The 22,124-nt window shown below is 39.6% G+C and overlaps 1 protein-coding gene across 4 annotated transcripts in view; it reads left to right on the top strand.

Annotated features, from left to right (window-relative positions):
• Positions 1 to 1,185: 1,185 nt before the first annotated feature.
• The window catches only part of tmem131l (transmembrane 131 like), a 30,139-nt gene continuing 9,200 nt past the window's right edge, over positions 1,186 to 22,124 (top strand). For 3 of the 4 annotated variants that reach the window (XM_005469780.4, XM_013274084.3, XM_013274083.3), the window contains exons 1-15: positions 1,186 to 1,403; positions 2,159 to 2,232; positions 6,600 to 6,643; positions 12,397 to 12,468; positions 15,750 to 15,873; positions 15,987 to 16,103; positions 17,450 to 17,554; positions 18,743 to 18,817; positions 20,018 to 20,171; positions 20,830 to 20,888; positions 20,966 to 21,071; positions 21,156 to 21,258; positions 21,447 to 21,591; positions 21,771 to 21,941; positions 22,028 to 22,094. In XM_005469780.4, the coding sequence (XP_005469837.2) occupies positions 1,280 to 1,403; positions 2,159 to 2,232; positions 6,600 to 6,643; positions 12,397 to 12,468; positions 15,750 to 15,873; positions 15,987 to 16,103; positions 17,450 to 17,554; positions 18,743 to 18,817; positions 20,018 to 20,171; positions 20,830 to 20,888; positions 20,966 to 21,071; positions 21,156 to 21,258; positions 21,447 to 21,591; positions 21,771 to 21,941; positions 22,028 to 22,094 (1,540 nt within the window). In that variant the 5' untranslated portion in view covers positions 1,186 to 1,279. The remainder of the gene's footprint in view (positions 1,404 to 2,158; positions 2,233 to 6,599; positions 6,644 to 12,396; positions 12,469 to 15,749; positions 15,874 to 15,986; positions 16,104 to 17,449; positions 17,555 to 18,742; positions 18,818 to 20,017; positions 20,172 to 20,829; positions 20,889 to 20,965; positions 21,072 to 21,155; positions 21,259 to 21,446; positions 21,592 to 21,770; positions 21,942 to 22,027; positions 22,095 to 22,124) is intronic. The other variant, XM_013274085.3, reaches the window with a different exon arrangement.

The raw sequence follows: 22,124 nt of genomic DNA, 5'->3' as shown, positions 1-22,124 counted from the left end.
TCACTTCAGTTAAAAGAATCACACACAAATGAAGTGAAATATCCCCTGTGACTAAGCGATTATATTACGAATCAAAGTGTAGGTTGCTTTTTACTGCTGAAGAAGATCAAGGTGTGGGAAGTTACTGTTTAATATACAACTGCCTGCCAAGGCCACACGGGATTAAACTGGAGGGGGGGGGGGCAAATATATTAGAAGACTATTTTTACACTGTAAAATCTAAAGCTTTCAAGTTGAGTATTATTATGCATTATTATATTATTAATGCACTATACAAATACAGGCCATTTACCATTTTAAAGTGCTGTGTATGCTTATTAGAGTAAGACAAAAAGTTTCCTTTAAATATCTTGGCAAATTAAGTAGAGTTTAATGCATGTAGTCACTTCCCACTTGGAAATTCTGTGCCACCAGCAGTGTTAGAAGTATTTACTTACTGAAACTAAGTAAAAGTAGCAGGAGTGGAGAATACATCTGTAGTAAAAATGTCAAACACATTAGCAGCATATGGATTAAAAGGAATCAGAATGAAAGGCTCTCTAAACTTGACCCTAATATTTTTATTATTGTTAGTTGTATATGCTATAACATGAACCCTGACTCCATGTGTAAGCCAGACTTTTATGTTGTATCTCATAAAGCCCAAGCACATCTCATTTACAGATATTACTTCCAGAATCTCAATTTTTCCACCTACTGTTAGTACATGTATATTAAACTGACAGATCACGGCTGATCTACAATAGCATTTAAATGCTTTATAAGCCATTCAGCTTGAGATCTCCTGTGTGGTGTATTGCCATTAATAGCAGTGCATTTTAAAATAAAACTGAAGTTAATTTTTAATTGCAATTTTTGTTTTATATTTTTTCTGTACTTTACTATGCAAAGCCATTCAGTGGGGAGGGGGCAAAGTACCCTCTGGGGATGTGTTCTAGCAGGGTTGAGGTGCAGATAAGTTTAACTATGTTTTAATTTCTAATATCAAATAGCAGCTCTTAACTAAAGCTAGTCAGAAATATCAGCATTTGATTCAACTCAATTGTTTCACCTCGAGTATTCGGCTACTTTACAGTTTTATGTAGGGTTGCATGAAGACTTTTTATTATTTTTGAATGTTATTTGTTTTTACCTCGTGCCTCGCTGCAGTGCCTGTAGTCTGCTTGAGCAGGCGGGGAGGGACAGAGGGAGGGACGCAACTGCTGCTGTTTCTGCTTGCTGAGAGAAAGAAAGACCAACGCAGCGAAACACAAGGCAGGCTGCTAGCAGAGAGGGCAGCATGGCGGGGCTACAAGACTTCCACCAAGGCAGCCACTGTCACAGGAAAACGTGGATCAATATACTACTAGGAATACTACAGTTACTTTTACCCTGCGTCCAGCACGGAGGGGCTCAGCTCCAAGGTTTGTTATACTCGTCTTTATTTTCCGATTTGGGGGGCTGGTGCGTTCACGCCACCGTTGCAGAGAAAAAAAAAGAGAAGAAATGTGCTTTAATTTAGCTAGGCTGTTACTGTGGAAGACGAGAGGCGAGTTGAAATGTCCACAGCCAGTCTAAGTGTGTGAAAAATAATAAGAATAAAAGTCAAAGTGGTGTTTTTATTTTTGTGTGTGTTTTTACTCGGGAGAGGTTTGTAGCTAGTGCTTTATCACCCCGCTAATGTTAGTTCTTGCTAGCTTCCAATTCCCCTCTGCTGTTTGATTTAACGAAACTGAGTTGCTCAGACAGGGAAGGAGCGGGTTGTGAGACTTTGAACGTCCGCTTAGCTGTTGTTACTGTAATAAATCTACGCGGTGTTGTAAGCTGCCCTTTACATGACCATACAGTCGTGTTTACTGCAGCAGCAGGGGAGATGTTTCCCCAAGTTCGTTAGCCACCGAGCTAACCCCCTGCTAAACAAGCAGCTAGCAAACAGCCTTTGTGAGGCTTCCGAGGCGAAGTCATTTCCTCACTTGCCTGTCATTCTCATCCACTCAGTTTCACTTAATTCATTCGTAATAAGAGATAATGTGGCTTGGCAGTTTTAATTACTTATGTTATAATTATTATGTTTTCGGGTGCTTTGGATGCATTTCCACCAGAGTGTGTTGTTTTCCATGTTGCCCAGTTTCCCAGGGCAGAACCTAACTGTTAATTTGATTTCTTGTTCCCTACAAAGCTCTGAGTCAGATGTCACCCAGCGTGGTCGAGGTCTGGCAACCAGAGGATGCAGAGCCATTAGCCCCGCTTCAGGTAGGTGCCTTCTAATGGCTGTGTTTGTATTTGGCTCTGTATGTGCACACTTGAGAAAAAAAAAAAAGAAAAAGAAAAAAAAACTCATCAGACAGCATGAGTGAACACGTGTGGTTGAAAGCATCACCGATGTTTTTGGACTCACTTTGCAGACTGAGTTGGATCCGTTTGAGAGGGAAAAACTCGTCAATACCCCGCCACGATTTTGTCAACACAGTTATCAAGAAGAGTTATCTTGCTAGTAGTCACAGTTCATTAAACAACTCCAAAGTGAAAGCAGAGCGGGAGGCCACCTGCCATGTGGCTCCTCCTTATTTTCTTTTGTACGTGCTATCCATTGTGGAGTTCAGTCAGTAACACACGGTGACAGCCTGAATACTTCTTTGCAGTTGCTTCCGGCTTTGTGGTTCACTCATTTTAGTCTAGGTTATGCAGTTCGTTTTTGTTGTTGTTGGGTTTTTTTTAAGTACTTCCAGTCATTTTCAAGTAGGTGTTTGTGATGATTATGTAATTGTGAGGCAAGAGCAAGGGTAAACAGCACAAGTTCGGTGTTTACTGATAAACCTATCATGAAGTCACCAGCTGGCTTGTCAGGTTACCTGAAAGGGGGTGTGGCATTTTCCTGAAAAACTCTGCAAGGAGACAGTGTTGATAGTTTGGCTGCTTTAGGTGAAAAACTAAATGCAAACTAAACTATTTGCATACCTTTCTTTTCTTTCTTTTTTTTAAAGTGTTCAATATTATTCTTTTGTGTCCGATTAAAAGCCGGCCTCCTTTGCACAGAAACATTTGCAGAGAGTTTATTTTTGCCACTGTATAGTATAGTTTTTAAAAGCTTGCTTTGTGGTGTGCACCCTACGGTAATTGCCATAGACCAGAGACCAGAGATAACACCGAAGCAGTTGATTCAGCATTGCAGATAGTTCTTAGTGTGAGCTGTATACACTGATAAATAATTCATATGCTGAGGGGAGGAATTTGATGTTTCTTTTGTGTTTTGTTTTTTTTCCACACTTACCCTTACCTTGCAGATCAGTTAGCAGGTGACTGGCTTGTTGACATTGTTGAGTGTCATATGTAGTATTGGATGGAGTGTTTGTCTCAGTTACATGAGCTATGTGAAACAGAGCATAACATGGATGTCTATCTTCTACCCTAGTGCTGTGGGTTCACTGAAGTAGTGATGCTGGAGATGCAATGTCATATATGCAGATATATCGTCGGAATCAAATCTGGGCTGTAAACACATTCCTGTAATACTTGAAGTAACTGCTGTACATTTCCTTTGTGACCACATTGTGCTTTTTGTAACCATTACCATCTGTTATGGGTCACGTGTTTAGATTGGCCTCGGGTCTAATGATGTTGGTTGAAGTTCCCTGGTAATTTTAAATAAATTGCAGTTTTATCTGCTTCATCTTCCTGTTTGGGTTTTGTCATTTCTGCACTCATCGTTTACAAACACTGCTGCTGTGCTTGTGAATATTCCTTCTCATGCTTTATCAGCTCAGCTGCTGCAGTGATCAGCATAAGCTTTTGTTATTTTATTGTTGTGCACACTCTAGTGAAATTAGTTTTGTTTCATTTAGTTGAACTATTAAAGGTGTTGGAGTTCTTGAAAGAAATTTACATCAGCTGGAGCTGTTCAGGCTGAGGCCTGTAGCTCCTGCTATGCTGGGGAAAGGTTTATGTGGTTAAATGGTCGGCTGTTATGAAGCGTTTTTACCCTTAGCAGTTCTACAAAGCAATTTACATTGTTTCTCGTTCACCCACTTACACACACCCCGGGGCTTTTTGTGGCATCACTGGTCCGTGTGCAGCGAAGGCGATAAGTCTGCCTTACATCATTTAATGGAAATTTCTGCATTTTTCTCTTATGGCTGAATTTTTTTTTTTTACACAAATTTATACTATGCTTGAGCACTATGCATGAAACATCAATTGCTTTTAAAAATTGCCTATTTGGAGGAACACCAGAAACTTCCACACTTGCACAATAACAACTGTGAATATAACTTCCATTGTGACTAATTTTAGCTTCAATGTCTTGCCCAGGGCTGTTTTTGCAGTGGCAATATGTTTATGTGCATATCTGTCTTGAAAGAAGACTCATGCAGTTTCACAGTTATTAAATAATTCAGTGTGTATGTTCATCTTCTGCAAATAGCAGAAGAGGGGGGAAAAAACAGCTGAGAAATGAATCAGCTGTCGTTCAGTTAGCCTCTCATCCAGCACTTTAACTCCAATCCACTGTCTCAGACTGCAGCTGCTGAGGGTAGTCCTTGTTGTGCTCTGCGTCCTTGTTGTGCTCTGCGTCCTTGGTGAGCTCTGCTTAGCAGCATATGAACCACTTCTCCATCTGCTGCAGGTACTGGTTAGAGTGGTCCTCCAGCTTACTTTAGAATGTAAGGACAAGGACTCCCATCGCCACCTAAATTATACTGTGAACCTGCCAGAAAAGCAGCCTAGCTACTGAGCCAGTAGGACAGTAAAATATGAGGTAGGAAGACCTAGGGCACTCACTTATCAGCAAGTGAACTTTCAAAATAGGACCAAGGAAATGTTGCACTTGTAAGGATTTCCTCATGTTATGGTGACATGGGCCTTTGTTACCCTGAGCATGGCGAGCATATTACACACCTTTATTACAGAAATCAGGTTTAGATCTATTACAGAAGCAACAGCTTTCAGTTAAATTCAGTTAAATATTCCCATGAGTAGTGTTACCATAAAACAGAGCTTAGTACATGGGCAATGTTTTGGGTAACTAGATTCCTACTTCACACAAATGTAATACTTGTAGGAATGACTGGTAGCATGCTTTTTATTCTGCAGGAAACCTATGTGTGCATTAGAAAAAGAAGAATTAAAGAGCATAGTTGTTTTTCATGGTGATTAATAGCGTTCTATATCCATTGCTTGTAAAGCATTTAAATTTCGCTTATGGGTTTTTGGTTGCCAATATGATACAAATAGGAACCAGTTTTTGTGCAGATAAGACATTTTTAAATCTGTTAAAGGATCCTTCAAAAATTTCTTTTATAAAGCCATTCAAGTTGTCCTATTTTATTTTACAATCAGCTGTAATAGTCAGGTCTTCTACAGTTCAATTTTAAATCTACAAATGCATTTCCTACTTTAAAAACAAAAAAAAGTGACGTTCTGTTAAATGCCACTAAAAACATGCAGTAACTTACAGTTTATTTGAAAATGAAATTATGAAACTGAGATGTAAATACATGGCACCTAAATGAATATGTGCAAAGTATTTATTACATAACACAAGTTGTGATGGACTGTTATTTTTATCTTGCTACCACATAATACTAATGTAGTAGTGAGTAATAGTCACTGCAGGCATCCACTTATTCTTCATTTTCATTGCCCTGCCGATCCATGTATGAACTCAGTTGTTCAGAGATCTTCCTGCGTTTTTGTGTTGTCCACGTTTGGTTCCAGTAATTGGTGTTTATTAGCTGCAAAGGGAAACGATTTGAATGCCTGTAGTCTGCAGTACTTTATTAATTTAACTGGGTGGGCATAGATGATCCTGAAAATATGTGCAGATTTTGAAAGTTATATAAACAGTCAGTGTTTTATCATGAACATGGATCAGTTTAATTAAAAAAAACAACAAAAGAAAACCTTTGAAAGATTATTGGTAAGGCTGACAGTATAAGTTTGCATAAATTGGAATACACCAAAATCATTTTTAAGTGTATATTAGGGCTGCAACTAAAGATTAGTTTGGTAGTTTTTTCTTTGATTAGTCAATTAGTCAACGATTATCTCAGTAACTCTCATCTTCGCTTCCTGTGGGCAAACCTCTTCGAGGCTCCAGTACCTCACCTGCTCAAGCCTGCCCACCTGTGAATATCACCCTGTTGACTCGTCCTACAGCAAATGACCCAAGAAACATAAGACTTTGAAAATAATCAAATGTATTTTCTAACATTACCCAGAAGGACAACAAGTTGAAGCACATCTTCAGGGCGATCTTAGGATACACATAAGCTCAAGTGTGAATACCTACTTAAATGGGATATTTCTGTGCAAAGACATCATTTTTGCATTGTGACTGTGGATGAAGTATTGTGTGTAGAAGATGTTGTAAAGATGAGTTCAGACATAAAACATTGAAAACGCCCTTTTTAGTAGAGAGAACATGTAGACATCCATAAACCAGATGCTTATTGCCCTGTTCTAAGAACTGCATGACAGTCCACCAACACTGGCAGACATGAGGTTAGAGCCAGGATGCACAAGCTTTAATGCCATTTTAAGTTTCCACTGACTGTTCCAGGTTCACAGTAAAATCAAATTTGATGCAAATTGCTTAATCTGTTTTTGTTTTCATCAAATTTCAGGTGGAGAAGGAGCGAAGAAAAGAGGGTCTTCCACTCGAGGACAGGTAAGCTTATCAGCTAAAACTGAATACCTAGGTAGAGACTTGCCAACAAGACACATGACTAACAAATAACAAACCTACATAGATATCTTGTCATACATAAGGGTTTCTTTAGCAGAATGCAAAATAAAATTCTACTGTAAGCTCTATATTGAAAGATGTTTTTTGGTTTGTTACCACCCAAATGCAAAAAAACTCTTATATGCTTATTGAGCATTTTTAACAGCATACAAATTACAGAAGAGCTGCGTCAAGGGATTTGTGTAATATGCAGCGTTAAACTGTAGCTGCCGTGTGACGTGTTTTTTCTCTTCACCCAGACAAATGATGCAGTGTGATTTCAGTGTAGCTAGCTTAAAGTCTTTGCCTGCATGCAGGCTGTGTTGTTTATGTTGGTGAGTGAGGGGGGTGTGTGATGGAGAGAGTTTGGGGGCGTGCGTTACAGAGGCACAGAACCAAATTCCTGCCTAATTTTTAGAACTCCTTGAAAGAAAAAGGAGGGGAGGTCTGTCTTTCCCATCTGTTTCTGTTCCTGCACAAAACTGGTTGGAAAAATAGACGTTTTCTTCAGAATCTCAACAGTTCATAGTGTTGCTCACTATCAGGCTGGTGGTATTGATGGCTGCTCAGAAATGGAGCAATCTTGAGGCGTGTTCTTAACATTTGTAAATATTTTCTTGCCTTAGCCTTCTTGGTTATCTTTCCAAAATAATTGTTGAGCAGAATAAATGTCAGTAAAAACTCTAATGCTGGTTCAGTACAATCTCTGAGACTGTACTGATTACCTTTAAGGCAGTGTTTCCTGCCTTAAAGATAAGATTTTTTTTTGATAACTATTCCATTATTTGTTCTGCTTATCAGTGTGTTCCTAACCAAGTCTCATGATCCCTGATTTCTTGATATATCTGCGTGTTTTGAAAAAGGCGTACATGTTTTCTCGGTCATGGTCTTTGAATGGGTTTTGTTTGCTGGGAGCTGACGGTCTAGACAAACTCACTGTGGATGGTGAGCTCATTGTAGCAGTCTTGTTTTAATGAATCAAATGAAAAAGTACTTTCTGTTTTTCTCTCAAAAAAAAGAAACCTTCTAAGGCTGCTTTGTGGAGCTAATGCGTTTATGACATAGCATATCTGGCCTCTGTCCTGCACATTCTTTGGTTTGCACTCATGCAAAGAGATTCAGTCATTGGTGGCCCAATGTTCCCAGAAAGGTGTTTTCTTCCTGTCTTTACTCAAAGTGATTATTTTACTGGCACAACTAGAAGCATTTTTGTTTTCTTGGAACTTAAAATAAGGTCCCTGATATGAGTTTGGGAGTAAGGAGAAAAAATGGAGAGAAGGGGGGGTTTGCAAAGAAAGAAAAGATACATGCATGCTGCATGCGATTGGATATCAATAGAAGACAAATTTAAAAGATATTAGAGCTACTTTGGTTATATAAACATAGTCTTCCTACCTGTTTCAGAATGACAGATTGCTTCTAAATGGGAATCATCATATTTATTTGAAAGATCCAAACACCAGGAAAAAAGTTTGTGGAATATGCAAGGTACTTGATCAAATCGTTTGTAATTGGTTGTCAGGTTGAAGAAATTCTCAGTTCTTTGTACCATTTTAATATTGGGTTGATTTTGATGCTACCTTACCACAGAGACATTTCAGTGCACTCGTCAGCATCAGCATGCAGTTAGTTTAGTAAATTCATTTAATATTTGAAATAGAAACTGTCTGAATAGAGCACATATGTTTAGCAGGCAACTTAATTCATTAAGTAATATCAAAATAAATGTATTTTTATATCATGCAGTCAGTGTTGATTATTAAAAAAAGCATTATCACTAAAACTTTTTGTTAAAATAAATAGCTTTTAGCCAATGCCAGCTTTCATAAACTTGAAAGACTAAATCTGTAGCTGTTTTAAATTGACAAGCATCTTGGGGTTAATGTGATTTGCATGTAGACAGCAGTTGGTGAACAGTGTGCAAATATGACTATTTTTAAATCTTGGGAGGTGAGAAGCAAAAGAGGCTTTGCAGTTCTGGTTGACCTCAAGACCTCCTGAGCCGTGAGGCCTCTCGTGCCTGGGTTATCAGGCACTTGCCAGGTCTGCCATCACCCTCTCCCAGCCTAAAGAGCAAAGCAGGCAACATATGCAGAGGTTAATGATATCTCTGTCTGTGCTCTTGTGCGTCAAAATATCTTAGTCCTACATCCTTCTCTTTTTAGGCCTTTTTACTTTATTCTCCACCAGGACCATTTATGATACTGCTTTATAGAGGTATACTGTTAATACTGTGGCATGTGGATTTAATGTCATTGTCAGTTCACATGTGTGTGAATAAAGTTGATCTAAACCCTCGTCTAGTCCTAACCCTTTCCCTGGAGCGTGGCTCAGGTCACTGCTAACACTGACTTTATTTGAGTTAGATCCAAGGGCTCAAATAGCACCAAACATAACTTGTTATTTTTGTACTGTGGCAGTGGACAGAACCCTGAGACTACAGCTCAGTGGTGTGCTTGTTAAGAGGCTGGGTTTTTCTTCATGGGCAGTTGCTTTTGAATTTACAGCAAATTCCAAGTTCCTAATGCACATGACAAGGTAAAAGCCCCCAGCTAACCTTTGAAGATGTGAACGAAGCCTGACACTACTAACCACTACAGAGAGAAGAGTGTGTTTCACTTTGCATTTTAATATTTGTTCAGAATTTTTGCAGAAGTTAACATTGTTCTGCAGGTGGTCTTTTATTCCGAGTCGGTAGAGAAGTGTGCTTTTAATTGTATGAATAGCTATGTGGTAAAACTGTTGACCTTGAAACAACAATGCTAGCCATGGCACGGGACTCCTCTGTACAAGCACACAACCTCACTTCCCTTTCACATTTGACCCCTCATACACTCACCCACACACTGTTTTTCCACTCTGAATAACACTGAAATGATACTGTTTGGCAGGCTAGAAATTAATAAACAATTAGAGCTATACTGAACGTGAGAGGGAAGCCCTTATTATGTAATGCAATAGGCAGTGTTCCTCTGAACAAGCCACAGCCAGTTCATTTGTGGTTTTTTGTATTATATTTGTGCCTTCATTCTTTCTTTAGCTCAGTGTCTACTTGACATCCATTTGCACATTTTTCTCTGTGAAACGTTTTCAGAAGTGTCATTGTATTGCTACACCACCTCACCTTCCAGAGAAGGTGAGAAGGTGTAGCATCTGAATTCTGCAGTTATCACAATTACTGTGCTCTGATGATACGTTGATAATCATAAAGAGCTAATTTTATAAGGTCTGAATGTAGTTTTTAAGAGGACTGGACCCAGCAGAACCAATAATTTTATTTTCCCTCCCGTTTACTCGTTTAATACATTCATGCAGAACATTTCTGGTAATTATGAAATTGTATGTCCATCTATTTATTCATACTGGTTGACAGTTTCATCATTGCCGGTTTAGTCAAGTTGGGGGGAGCATTTTTTCACACTTGGGATGTTTTTGCATCTTCTGTTTTAACAAGTACAGCATCAGATTTCCTCCTTTTCCATTTTACTGTCAAATGACTTGTATGATCACAACATTTGTATCTGCTAATGAAAATAGTGTTCGACAGAGTTGGTGCCTTTATATTTATATTTGTGACCTTTTCCAAACTCCAACGCCCATTATGAATAATGGGCGTTGTTTAGTTTAGTCTGAAATAAACCGTTGTTTTATACATATCCTTCTCTTTGTACCTACTGATTGGCCAGAGGGGAGAGGAGAAAAGATAAACAGTTCCTTAAGAGCAGATTTGTTATTTCACCTGTTTCTCTTCAGCTACCTGTGTATAAAAGTGTAGTGGACCTGAGTGTAAAATCAATCATGGCTTTTTTCAACAACATAGCGTGTTAAGTTTGTAATTTTTCCACTCAGCAGTAAACACTGTTCACCAAACACCAAAACCAAAGGTACAGACCTTCCTGTAAACCGTGGCGGTCTTCAGTGTGTGATCATTTTTGCACAGGGTCCTCTTGCTTTGACTGTGCTCGAATTGTTCTATACTTTGCTTAATTTTGGACTTGGGGAAGTATTCAGTAGTCAGTTAGTAACCCCTAAAATCCCAAATCCCATGATTTCCGAGAGAGAGAAATGCCTTGTGGATCTCTTGGTGTCCCAGCAGACCTGTTTCTTCATCATAATTTTTTCTTAAAAAAAAATAGCTGTAACAGTTATTAATCTGTTCACCTTTAAAATGAGCAGTCAAGGTGACAAACAAAAATTACACTGAAAAGAAACGGAGCTAACACTGAGTCAGATCTGTGAGAAGAGGCTTGACATCAGAAAAAGAGCAGACTCAGACTCAGTCAAAGTACTTGTTACTTTTAAAGAGAAAATAAACGTGTGTGTCTTAAAAATTCTTTGTTATCCTCGTGGTGTTTTTAGTGACGGTCCGTTTTCTGACATTAGATCCATAGCACAGCTCTGCGCTGCTTACAAAGTGGTTTTCATTTGGTCCGTTGTGTATTAGCACATATGTTGCCCTTATATAGAAGTGAGTGTCTTCCACCTCTAGCTGTGTCGTGAAACTTAGAATGTGGCCACACCAGCAGCTCAGTCACTTCCTCTCCTGCACCCATGCCTGTGTGCTGTGATAGCAGACCCCATAATACTATAAGTAGTTGTGGCCGATGGCCATTGGTGACTGACATGAGGAACTGGTACTAACATAACTAGCAGTTTGTGAGATATTCTACCTAGCTACAATGGCCAGCAGAAGATGCCACCCCTTTTGTGTATTTCTAACACAATCTAGCCTGCCCAGTTGGTGTGTGTGCGTATAAGGAAGTATCGCTGAAGGACAGTAGTTGTTGTATGAATTGACCATTTTCAGTATCACTCTCCTGCATTGTTCACTGTACATACACTGAATGAAAACATGTTGCCTGGCTCAGGATAGAGCTACAAAAGTATAGTAAACTGAGCTTAATTTAAGATGTATATGATCTGAACTACGCTGTTTTGTTTTTTTAGCATACAGCAGGATGTGCGATGTATCTTGTGGACATGAAATTCACTCCTCATGGGCACTGTTGCCATTGTTTTTAGGGCGTTGGCTTTACTGATAAGATGGCTGTAAAATAGCAGTGTCACTCTCCCTTCCTTACTTTTTTGGTGTTTAACTTTGGTCCTTATAGCAGAGCTTTAGAGTCACAGTTTTTATGTGTATAAATACTTGGTCGTTCTGCTGTCAGGGATGAACTTTGTCTTCAGATATGATAACGTTCAGAGTTCAGCATGAGCCCAGGTTTTGGAGACACAGTTTGTGACCAAACGACAACAAAAAAATGCTTGTTTTCCAAAACTCAGATGTAATAATTTGGTGGTACTCAAGCTCCGTACTGTCAATAAGAAAATAGTCAAAGATATTTATATTATGGGGTATAAATAAAATTAAAATGAATAATGTCCATGAGGACGAGTGCAATAAATGTCTTTGTTTAGAAAAAATATATCTATATTGGCACTTTCCAAAAGCAACAATGACTGCTGCATCTGCAGGTGTATTTTTAGAAGTATTGATTGCTTACTCATCACATCTTTCACTTTTCACTAAATCTGACAAACACTCACAATTATTCATTTAAAATACAGTTTTTGTTTCTTTGATCTACAGTTTTTGAAGATCCTAAACGATTGTTTATGAGCTTTGCAACTTTTCTGTGTTCAGTGCACAAATGGTAACAGTTTGTTTTTGCTTGTGTTTTTCTTTTGATCAACAGCTCCTCCCCGTATATGCAGGAGAATGGGAAGGCTTTGCATTTTCAGCCTCCAGTGTTAGAGTTTGGGACCCAGTAAGTGCTGCTCTCACTTTCAGCTTTAATATTTCTATCCAAGCATTGCTTTTGTTAATATTGTACTGAAAAGGAGGACACCTTTAATTATATAGTCAGAAACATAAGTCAAGGGAGAAAATGTGATTTGAGTTTGCCATCTCAAATGAATGATGTGGAAAACCCAACTGAGTTATTTTAATGTAGAGCTAAAGCAAGCCAGTGGTGTCATCTGTCACTGTGATGAATACTATAGAAGGGAGCATTTCATAAACTGAGGGCCCTTCATTGTTAGAATAGCCAAGTATGGCAGTCAGTTTGGTTTTCCAGCATCCAGACACACTGCAGAGGGTTGAACCCCGCCAGATGGGGTTAAGAACGTCACTGTTTGCCTTGATACTCCCAAAACACACGGTCTATTAGGCACAATACTGTGGCTACACGGCAGTCCCCATTGCTTCTGCTTAAAGGTAAACAGTCACAAGCAGCTTTTATTAGTTCATATTTTATGTCATAGATTTGGAATGCACAAGGCAAAAGATATCCCAGTATTAGATACATATTTGGACACTAGAATGAAATTGCTTCTGGGAATTTACAATTAAGTTTAAAATAGTACTATAAGACTCACCATTCACTCACCATTTTGTGGTTTTCTTTTTATACGTGAGTTGTGGGATAACGTTGTGGTTCTAACAGTAACACTGACTCAAATTGGTTGATATATGTGGCCTAACAGAGCAAAAATGAACATGTTCATAAGAATAACAAAGTTCATTTGAGCAGGGGAACTGCAAGTGATGCAAACCACACCAAGCACTCTGTGTTTTATCTTAAGCATGCTGGAATGCCTAGTTTGGCATTTCAAACAATATTAATAGAGCATGGCATTTTGATGTGGTTAAAAAGATCATGTTTGCCAATATCAAGAGTGTTTTTGTGCCTCTTGGTGATAATTTGGGGTTACATGTAATTTATACATGTTTGATCAGGCAGATTTTTGAAAGAAAAAGTAGAAACTATTTAATTTGACCACGATCTCGCTTGATTTAAATTCTGCTGTGCATGCAGTTCATTTGCCTAAAATGAAAGTAAAGTCGCTCTGACTGACAAACAGGAAGCAAAAGATGCTTCAGTTGAGGCTTGGGAAATGTCTCAAATGAAGAGTCTGGTAATATGAAGAGTTTCATGATTTTCTGCTGCAAAGTGTCTGTTTTTTCCCAGCCCGTTTTAAAATTGTCTCAAATTATATACTGTAATGTGATATTGTGTAGTTCTCTATATAGATCTCTAGATGAAACCTTTTCATAATTGTTCAGAGCTGAGGTGCCTCTGTTTGTGTGCATTTCACTCAGGACAACTACAGGCGAATAAAATAGCTTTTCTCTCTGCATTCATTTGTTGTGAGACAGGAGCATACATACTCATGCATATACAGAAGAGAGCAGCAGACATGACGTGGATTATTTCAAACCCAGCATGAAAAGGAGGAGCTGGGTTGGAGGTGGAGTTCAGACAAGCTTGCAGAGGTGGCAGCAGCAGCTGTACAGAGGCCAAAGCGACTAAACACCCCATTTATTCAATTTGCCATTCAGATGTGTAGACGAGTATGAGCTGAGCCACAGACTCATGTCTTACTCTTCTTACAATTTAAAATAAGTCCTGTGTAGTAATTCACTTTATGTCAGTGCATAACTTGCACTTCTAACTTCTAACTTCAAATCAGTAAAAATAAGAAGTGTTCCCGAGCTTCCCCCGCAGAGAAGGAAGAAGTCGTCGTATGCTTTGTTCTACCTGCGATGTTGAGCAAGATGGCAAAATATCAGTAAAGCCTACTACACTGAGGCTACACTTTGCAAACCGCTTTAAAGGAATGGGCTCAAATGCACTTACCCGCACATGCAGTTGGACCGGCTACCAAAACATTTAATAGAAAGGCTCAGATTACAGTTCACAAAACGGGAGCGTGACTTTGTTCTCTGCTGAGAATGACTTTACGCCACTATATGTTGTCATTGCAAATGGGTTATATTACAAACTGTTTAAGCTGCTCTTAGCTTGATCTGTACATGCACAGCTGCGCTGCTCTGATCAAATGGAAAGACTGTGGAGGAAAAACAAAAACACTGTACTTAGAGCAGAGTGGGGTCAAGTGCTGTTTGCTCAGTGATTTCTGCTACCACATATCAAAGAATAAAACTGCTGTCAAGTGAAGCCAATGAAGGAAAGAGATGCACTGTGAAACTTTTTGTCCTTATCATATTATCACATTGTAATGTATGTTAAACAAATGCTTGCTGGTCCAACAGGCTGAACGTTATGTAAAACATGTTCTCAAAAGCCCCCCCCCCTTTTTTTTATTTTTTAAATGAGAAAAAAAAGTCATGTGAGTATTGATCTGCCTAGTAGTGGGACCTAGCTCTCTTTACCTGTGAGACTGTCAGCTTTTTAGTTATCCCACTTCAATTATACACAGGTAGAATAACATTAACATCCTTCATGACAGAAGGTGTTATACAGATGTGTGTAACTTGCTCTAAAGTGCTTGTGCGAAGGGCAGGGTAGGAGGTATTCACCTAACACAAAACCCTAGGAAGCGTCATGTGACTGTAATAGATTAAAGCGGCCACACTGAGAGAGTTTGTTTGATATAACAGACAGCTTTTAATAGCCTTCCTTATTTGCTTATTTGTGTATGTATGTGGTTTTATTTCTCACAGTGGCAGCTTGTTTGGATTCAATAAAAGAGCTCATACATGTTACTCATCTTTTCCATGCAAATAGTTTGAGTTGCCTCTTACAGCTTCCCTGTATTGACAGAATTCAAAGTGCTACTGATCAGAACTACCGCAGAGGATCAGAACTATGAGGCTTATCTAAATTATTATGGAAGAATTTGTAAACATAGACTTAACAGTGGACAAAGGATTAACTTTCATAGAAGTGCAAAGGCGTGAGTGTGACCGTCTTTGCTCAGCTCCACTGGTCTTGCTCAGCTTCATATTATAGCCTTAAACCTGTTATTATTTGGGATAGAGAAATGTGGTTTACATAATTAAACATCGTGTAAAGAATCTCCCAGGGTACGCTCTCAAAACTATGCATTTTTAAATAAACGTTCATGCACACCCCACTTTCTCAGGGAGCAGCAGGGGGGTCTAAGGTTTGCCAGGGATGTTTGAATATTCTTATAGATGTGTATGTAGTGAACTATAATGATGTGTGCCTCCATTTATTCAGCTAGCCATGGCACTCCTGTAACTCACTGGGGAATCCTAACGTTCTCGTGTGTGTCTTTACAGGCCGCTGGGGCTGCCAAGAGCTGAAACCATATATATACACAACCCCAGTCAGGAAGTTCCTGTCACACTGCTGTCAATGTTTACATCCAGCAGGCATTTTTACATACCTTCCTTTCACAGAAGAGTAAGTCCGTGCAAGATTCTTAACAAGTAATGATGCTTAGAAATAATTGTACTTGAAGTAAAATGTGTATCTTGTTCAAATAACTCATTGCTTTGTGTTTCCTCTGTACCCAGGTGATCCCTCCTAGGGGGAAGGCATCTTTTAAACTAATTTTCCTCCCGTCTGAGGAGGGCAATATAGAAAACACATTATTTATAAACACATCGGCCCATGGGCTGCTGTCATACCAGGTGAGTTGCAGACGTGTTTTTTACCCTCACTTCGCGTCTCCAGATAAGAGGATAAGCATTTACATACTGTTTGCATGCTATTGTTTTATCGCAGTATGTGTCCTTGTATGAGCTTACAAACAGTCTCAGTCACGTCAGCTTTTGTTATCCAAAATAGAAGCTGACCAGACTGCTGGTTTCATGCTTTCCTCATCCCACGTGCACACGCTTACACGCAAGTCAAAACGCTGATCTTTGTGCCATTAGAAAGTTGAGCATGCAAATGATGTTTAATTCAAAAATAGTTTGCAAAGCATGGCTGAGGCTAAAGAAATAAAGAAAAATAATGCTGGTAGGAGAAAGCGTTTATTGTTCTTAGTGAAAATCCATTTATTCAGGGCTCCGCTGTTACCTCGAGGTAGAAAGCACGCTGGTTTCATAAGTTTTTTTGTTTGTTTATTTGAGGCTTTAATTATTTCACTGAAAATGTTTCTGCTTTTTATTGCAACTCTGCAGGCTCGAGTTAGATTGCTACAAGGAGAAGAAAAATAAAGTCTGGTTGTGAGACCACTTTTAGGGTTTATCTAACCTCAGCTTGCTTAAACACTGTAGCCTTTGGTTAGCTTTGTCAGAGATGTTTGCCTTTCAAGGCTCGGCTTAAGTGAAAATTGTGTCACTTGCAATGCTTGCTGTATTTGAAGTGGGATCAGTTAAGTTGTAAGCTGGATGTCAGACATAATTGGGCTCTACACTGAAACCAAAGCATGCAGAGACTGCCCACAGAAATCCAGAAGTCTTAAGTCTGTGTAATGACGGTTGTCATAGGCAAGTCTCGACACTCAACAGCCATCTTGGCAACTCCTCTGGCATTTATTTATCACCAACAAAACTCAGAGTTTTCTGGTTCGATTATTATTAAGGAGTGGCTTTGAGAGTAAGGTTGTTCCCAGGCTGCTATTATTATCACAGCAGCAATATCAGAGTTTGACTTTATTTCAGGGTGTAATCAGCATCAAGCGGTCACACCTGTGGTTTAAAAAAGATATCATAAAAACTTCTATGTGAAATTAAAGTTTGCAATCGGCACAGTGCCACAACAACGAAATAAACATGAGCCAATAACATGCCGCTGTCTTTAATACAGTAATGTTTGCACTTGATAGTTTTGCATAATTTTCTTCATAGTTTAAACATATAGTGGAGCTATATTCAGTCAGTTTGCCTTTGTGGTTTTTGAGTTCTTCCATGTGCATTCAGACTGGGATAAATCATCCCAATCACTCGTATGTGTTGATGACACTTGTTTGTGTACTTGCTGACGATGTTTCTTAGTATAAATGTATAAATGTTAACTGCTTGTTTTTCAGGTATTTGGTGTGGGAGAAGACCAGGGATCGTTAAAATCTGTCCAAAGAAAGGATAGTCTCCTAATATTCCCTCACATCCAGAGCATTAAGCTGACCCAAACTCAGGTACTTTCTTGAATGTCTCTGTGTTTTTCTGTGGAGGACACACGGAGTATTGAATAAGAGCTCATCATTGGAAACAGCTGATTTTCCACTTTCCTGCCAATGCTGATAAACAAAATTGGGTGCAAAGATACAAACAGGAGCTTTGTTATGCACAATGGCATGAGCCTAGGTCTTATTAAATTGTGAATGTGTTTGCCGTCAGCATAAAACTTGATAGGAAAAAAGCTTTTGTTTTTTATTATTATTTTTAATTAAAAATGTTAATGTTTGCTTCCAATGTAACAGACACTTGATTTAAAATGAAATTAGCCACACAGAAGCATTCATTCGTACACGCTTCACAGCGACGCAAAACTGAAAACCAATGAACAACTTCTGTATAGTTTTTGAAACAAGCCGAGGTAGTGAAAGTGTGTATGTGTCTGTCTTTGTCTGTGTGTAAGAGGCATCTGAAAGGCGTGTCCGCCTCCACAACAGGAAGTGGGGTGGCAGTTGCAAAATGTCAGCTGAGCGAAGTGCAGAGACTTGTGCTCACTCAGTCACATAAACGGCTGCCAAAGCTACATGCATGATTTTCTTTCTTTCTTTCTTTCTTTCTTTCTTTCTGTCTGTCTTTCTGTCTTTTTGTGTTAATTTATATGTGTATTTCTTTTTCTTCTTATCACACACAAATTGTAACATTTGCACCAACTTCACAATATTTTGCAACATTTCTTTTTTCTTTGTGGTGTTATGCTTCATGTTGTAGCCGATGTTTAAATCTTTTTAGTGACTTCCCCATCTGACCTCATTCCCACTTTACACATAATTGCTTAAGCACTTCAGGTCCAGGACTTTGAGTTTTGTTTTGTTGCTTGAAGTTGAGCTCAGATCTGTAATTAGGTACATGCATGTATGCTTACTTTTACTTGATGTTCTTTTGTCACACCTTTCCCAAACCAGCAGCTCTAAAATCAGTGTAAACAAAGTGGATTGGTCATTGTTTGTTTATTTACCTTGAAAAAGTGTGTTCTTTATACACCACATTATTGTACTTTAAAATATCAGAGTGCAATTTCAAGAAAGCTGCTCTGACCTTTGTATCCTGTTGTGCACCTGTTGGGATTTTAGTACTGCAATGCAAATGCTTTTACAGCAAGTAAAAGAAAAAGGCTATTTAACCTGTGATGATTGCTGTTGCTCTTGCAGGAAGATGCCTCCAACATCACTATACTGGGTCTACTCCTGGAGTGCAGCTTACCGAAGAGTTGGAACAGTCCACAGGTAATTTGTCTCCATCTGTTTCAGTAGTTGTCGAGCCTTTTCAGCTGACACGCTGCTCTGGAGAATCATGTTTTACAAGTACAGGGGTTCGTGTGCCTGCATTTTAGACCCCTGAATTTAGAGGCTCTAAAGACAGTGGGAAGATCTTGGCGGATTACTCCAGCTCAGAATGGTTTTAAACACGCCTGAAAATTTAGCATCTTCTCTGAAGCACTGTTGTTGGTTTTAAAAACCTAGATATTCTTGATTTGCAGTTACTGCAAGCATTTGAAAATATCAAAAGAAAAGCACGATGCTATGAGAAGAAGCTCAGGGCAAACTTTGTGGAAATAAGGAGAAAGAAATAGAAAGGCAGTTAGCCACGTACTTGATTTTTTTACGATGTGTGATCTTGCACCATTTTTAGTTCACCCCTACTTAGCAAAATCGGAGCTGAGCTTCACTCCTCTTGAGCAGAAGGCCTGCCAGTCTTAAACTTCCAACAGACAGCCGGGCTCGTCATCTGAGCGCCTTCTGTTTTCTGCAGAAGCCCTGAGGAGAGGGAGATCTCTTGCCAGGCTTTTAATTGCCTTCTCAAGAGACCTTATAATCGAAGAAGTGCACACAAAGCGAGAGAAGACTGCTGCAGACAGCCCAACTACGCTGTCATATTAATACAAACTGAAATCCTCCTTGTGTGCTGTGGCGTGAGTGGCCCGGCTGTAACTTTTGGCTCGTATTCAGGACCAACACCTGCTGCTCAGTTCTTTTTCAAGTCTACTTCAACAAAATGGGCTTTGGGTCGGAGTCACGGCTGTGTACAGATCAAATGAGCCCAACAGAAAGTTAGCAGTAGTCTTGGTTTCACGGGATTAGTTTTGCTTTTGCAGGCCTTGATCCCCCAGTGGCACCAAGCCATAGTATCTGTCTGCAGTTCGTCAAGTGGTGATTCACCCACTGAGACGATCCCTGGTTTGTAGTGAGATTTGCACTATCCCACTACTGATCTGTCAACTTTAAGAGGGTGTTGGTAACAGGGAGGGTGGTAGCGGTTAACAGACAGGCAAAAGTGGGCAGCTATGTCAGGGTATGCATCTAGTCTCTGTTCCCGCTTGTTGGATTTTGTTTTAAATTCTCAGATTACTCCTCATTGTTCATGTGCTCCTTATTTTGTCCTTGTGTTTGGTGCATGACTGGTATGCTTTTCCTGTTCTATCCCAGGGGTCCTGCCTCCAAAGCGAGGAGCGTCTCAGTCTGCAGATTAATCTGTCGGCGCGTGGTGACCAGCCTGCTGACCTGGACAAGCTCAAGCCCTATGTCATTGAGCACATTTTGGTCCTACTGTTGGCCCCTACTGCCGAACAGGATGCATTCGGTGGGTGTCTGCGACCTTTCTGATTCGTGCCCTGAAGGCAATTCACACCGCAAGCGTGCCACGCTGCACGGCTCGACTCTGACTGTCGTTCATAAAACAGTATTTCAGTATGAAAAGAGAAACATGCACTGGTATTTTTTTTATTTATTTCAGCCTACACATGAATTACATCACTGAATGTTTGTGTGGTGGAGCTCTATCAGAGCAAAATAATATTTACTTTTTAACAGATTTAACCATAACAGAGCTTCTATATTTCCTGTGGAGTCGCTTCCATTTTTTAAACGTATTAGTTTGACTAGGCGAGGAATACAATTAAAAGAATTGGATTATTTTGCCATTTTGAAAGAACCATCTAATGAGAGGCATGGGAAATATGACATCAGTCCTGATTTTTGTTTTCTTTCTCTGTTTTTTGCACCAAATCAGGGGCGAAGGTTCAAATTATTTTGCCCACAGTTGTGTACACAGCATCAGTGTACAGTTCCTGTGATTGGTTTGAACCATTATTGTCTTTCAGAACCGCTTTCTGAAGTATTTTATTATACTTGCCTGTTTTCTGATGTCGCTTTGTTTGAGCGGCCTCCTCATTCTGTTGTATTACACATGAATCACACTTGTGTACATTATTCTCATTCCTCTTTGCTTCTTCCAACAGGGGAATCAAAAATAAGAGTTTATATGTTAAATTCTGGAGGGAAGAAGCTCTATATAAAGGTGAGAGTTCTGCCTTGTTGTACAACAGTCAGCGAGTAGAATTATTGCAGCTCTAAAACGTTGTTTTATGTCTCCAGGACATGCAGGTGCTATCAAAAGTAGAGGCTAGCTTGGACTTTAATCAGGTTCTTCTGACACCAGAAGCAAAAAACTTCACTGAAGTGGCTACACTGGCCTGCAGAGGTGACTACCTATTTAAATTGCAATAGTTTCCTCTAAGCCCGTACCGATTCTTCTGAGTGAAATTGTACTTGTATTTTCTATCAGGCTCGTTGCCTGGCCTCGACCAGAAATGTATAAGTCATATCAGTTTGAAAATTATGGGAAACAGGACAGCCTACAGCTTCCCTGGACTACATGTTCCACACAGGTAACATGGAGGAATTTTGCAATTATCACATTAAACGTATACCTGATCTGAAGCAACATAGCCCCAGAAATAGTTCATTTAAAAGTGTTTTTAAGGTACTAATAAACACAGACAAGTATATCAATGTATATCATCTATATTTTTCTTCTGGGGTCATTTTATACTATTTTTTTTCTTTCTTTCTTCAGATGGCCTGTCGGGGATTTGTTCAGCCTGTTCCAGATGAAACAAAGAGCTGCTAACCAGGTGGACTTGTGGCTCAGCAACCCCTTCCCCGTGCCTCTCATTGTGCTGAACGCAAGCTTCTCAGAGAAGCTGCAGGGGGTAATGAAGGTAGGCATGCACCAGTGCAACATATGATGATAGAACACAGTTTTTATCACACAATGATCAATTTTGCACCAGGTTATGGTGCATATATTTTGACCTGTAACAAGTTATTCATTCATCATATGGATTCTAAGCAAAGTGGAAGATTTAACAGATTATCTCTGCTGCCCCCTGTCTGTCAGGTGATGAACTTCAACACTCCACTGACAGTTCCCCAGGGCTGCTGGCACCTCCTGTCCCTCCAGCTGCTCAGCAGGGCCCTGCCTGTTAACCAGGTCTCCACCCTCAGTCTGAATACCAGCCTGGGCACAGCACTGCAAGTTCCACTGTACTTCCATCCTAATCCTTCCAAGGTAAAATAGCAGTTTCAGTGGTTAGTAGGTAGTGTGTTTGGGTCGGGCATTTGTGTAGAAATTTAAAGTTGTATGTTTGCCATCAGGGAGAGGTGGTGTTTGAGGCGGAAAGAGAGTGTGGACGTCCTTGTCCTCTTAGACTATCTGAAACAGGTAAAACTTCTCTCTTTCTTTCTTTCTTCC

This window comes from Oreochromis niloticus, linkage group LG6, assembly GCF_001858045.2.
Source record: "Oreochromis niloticus isolate F11D_XX linkage group LG6, O_niloticus_UMD_NMBU, whole genome shotgun sequence".
Classification (NCBI taxonomy): domain Eukaryota; kingdom Metazoa; phylum Chordata; class Actinopteri; order Cichliformes; family Cichlidae; genus Oreochromis; species Oreochromis niloticus.
The sequence above is the reverse complement of the archived record's forward strand: the minus strand, read 5'-3'. Positions and strand labels throughout refer to the sequence as shown.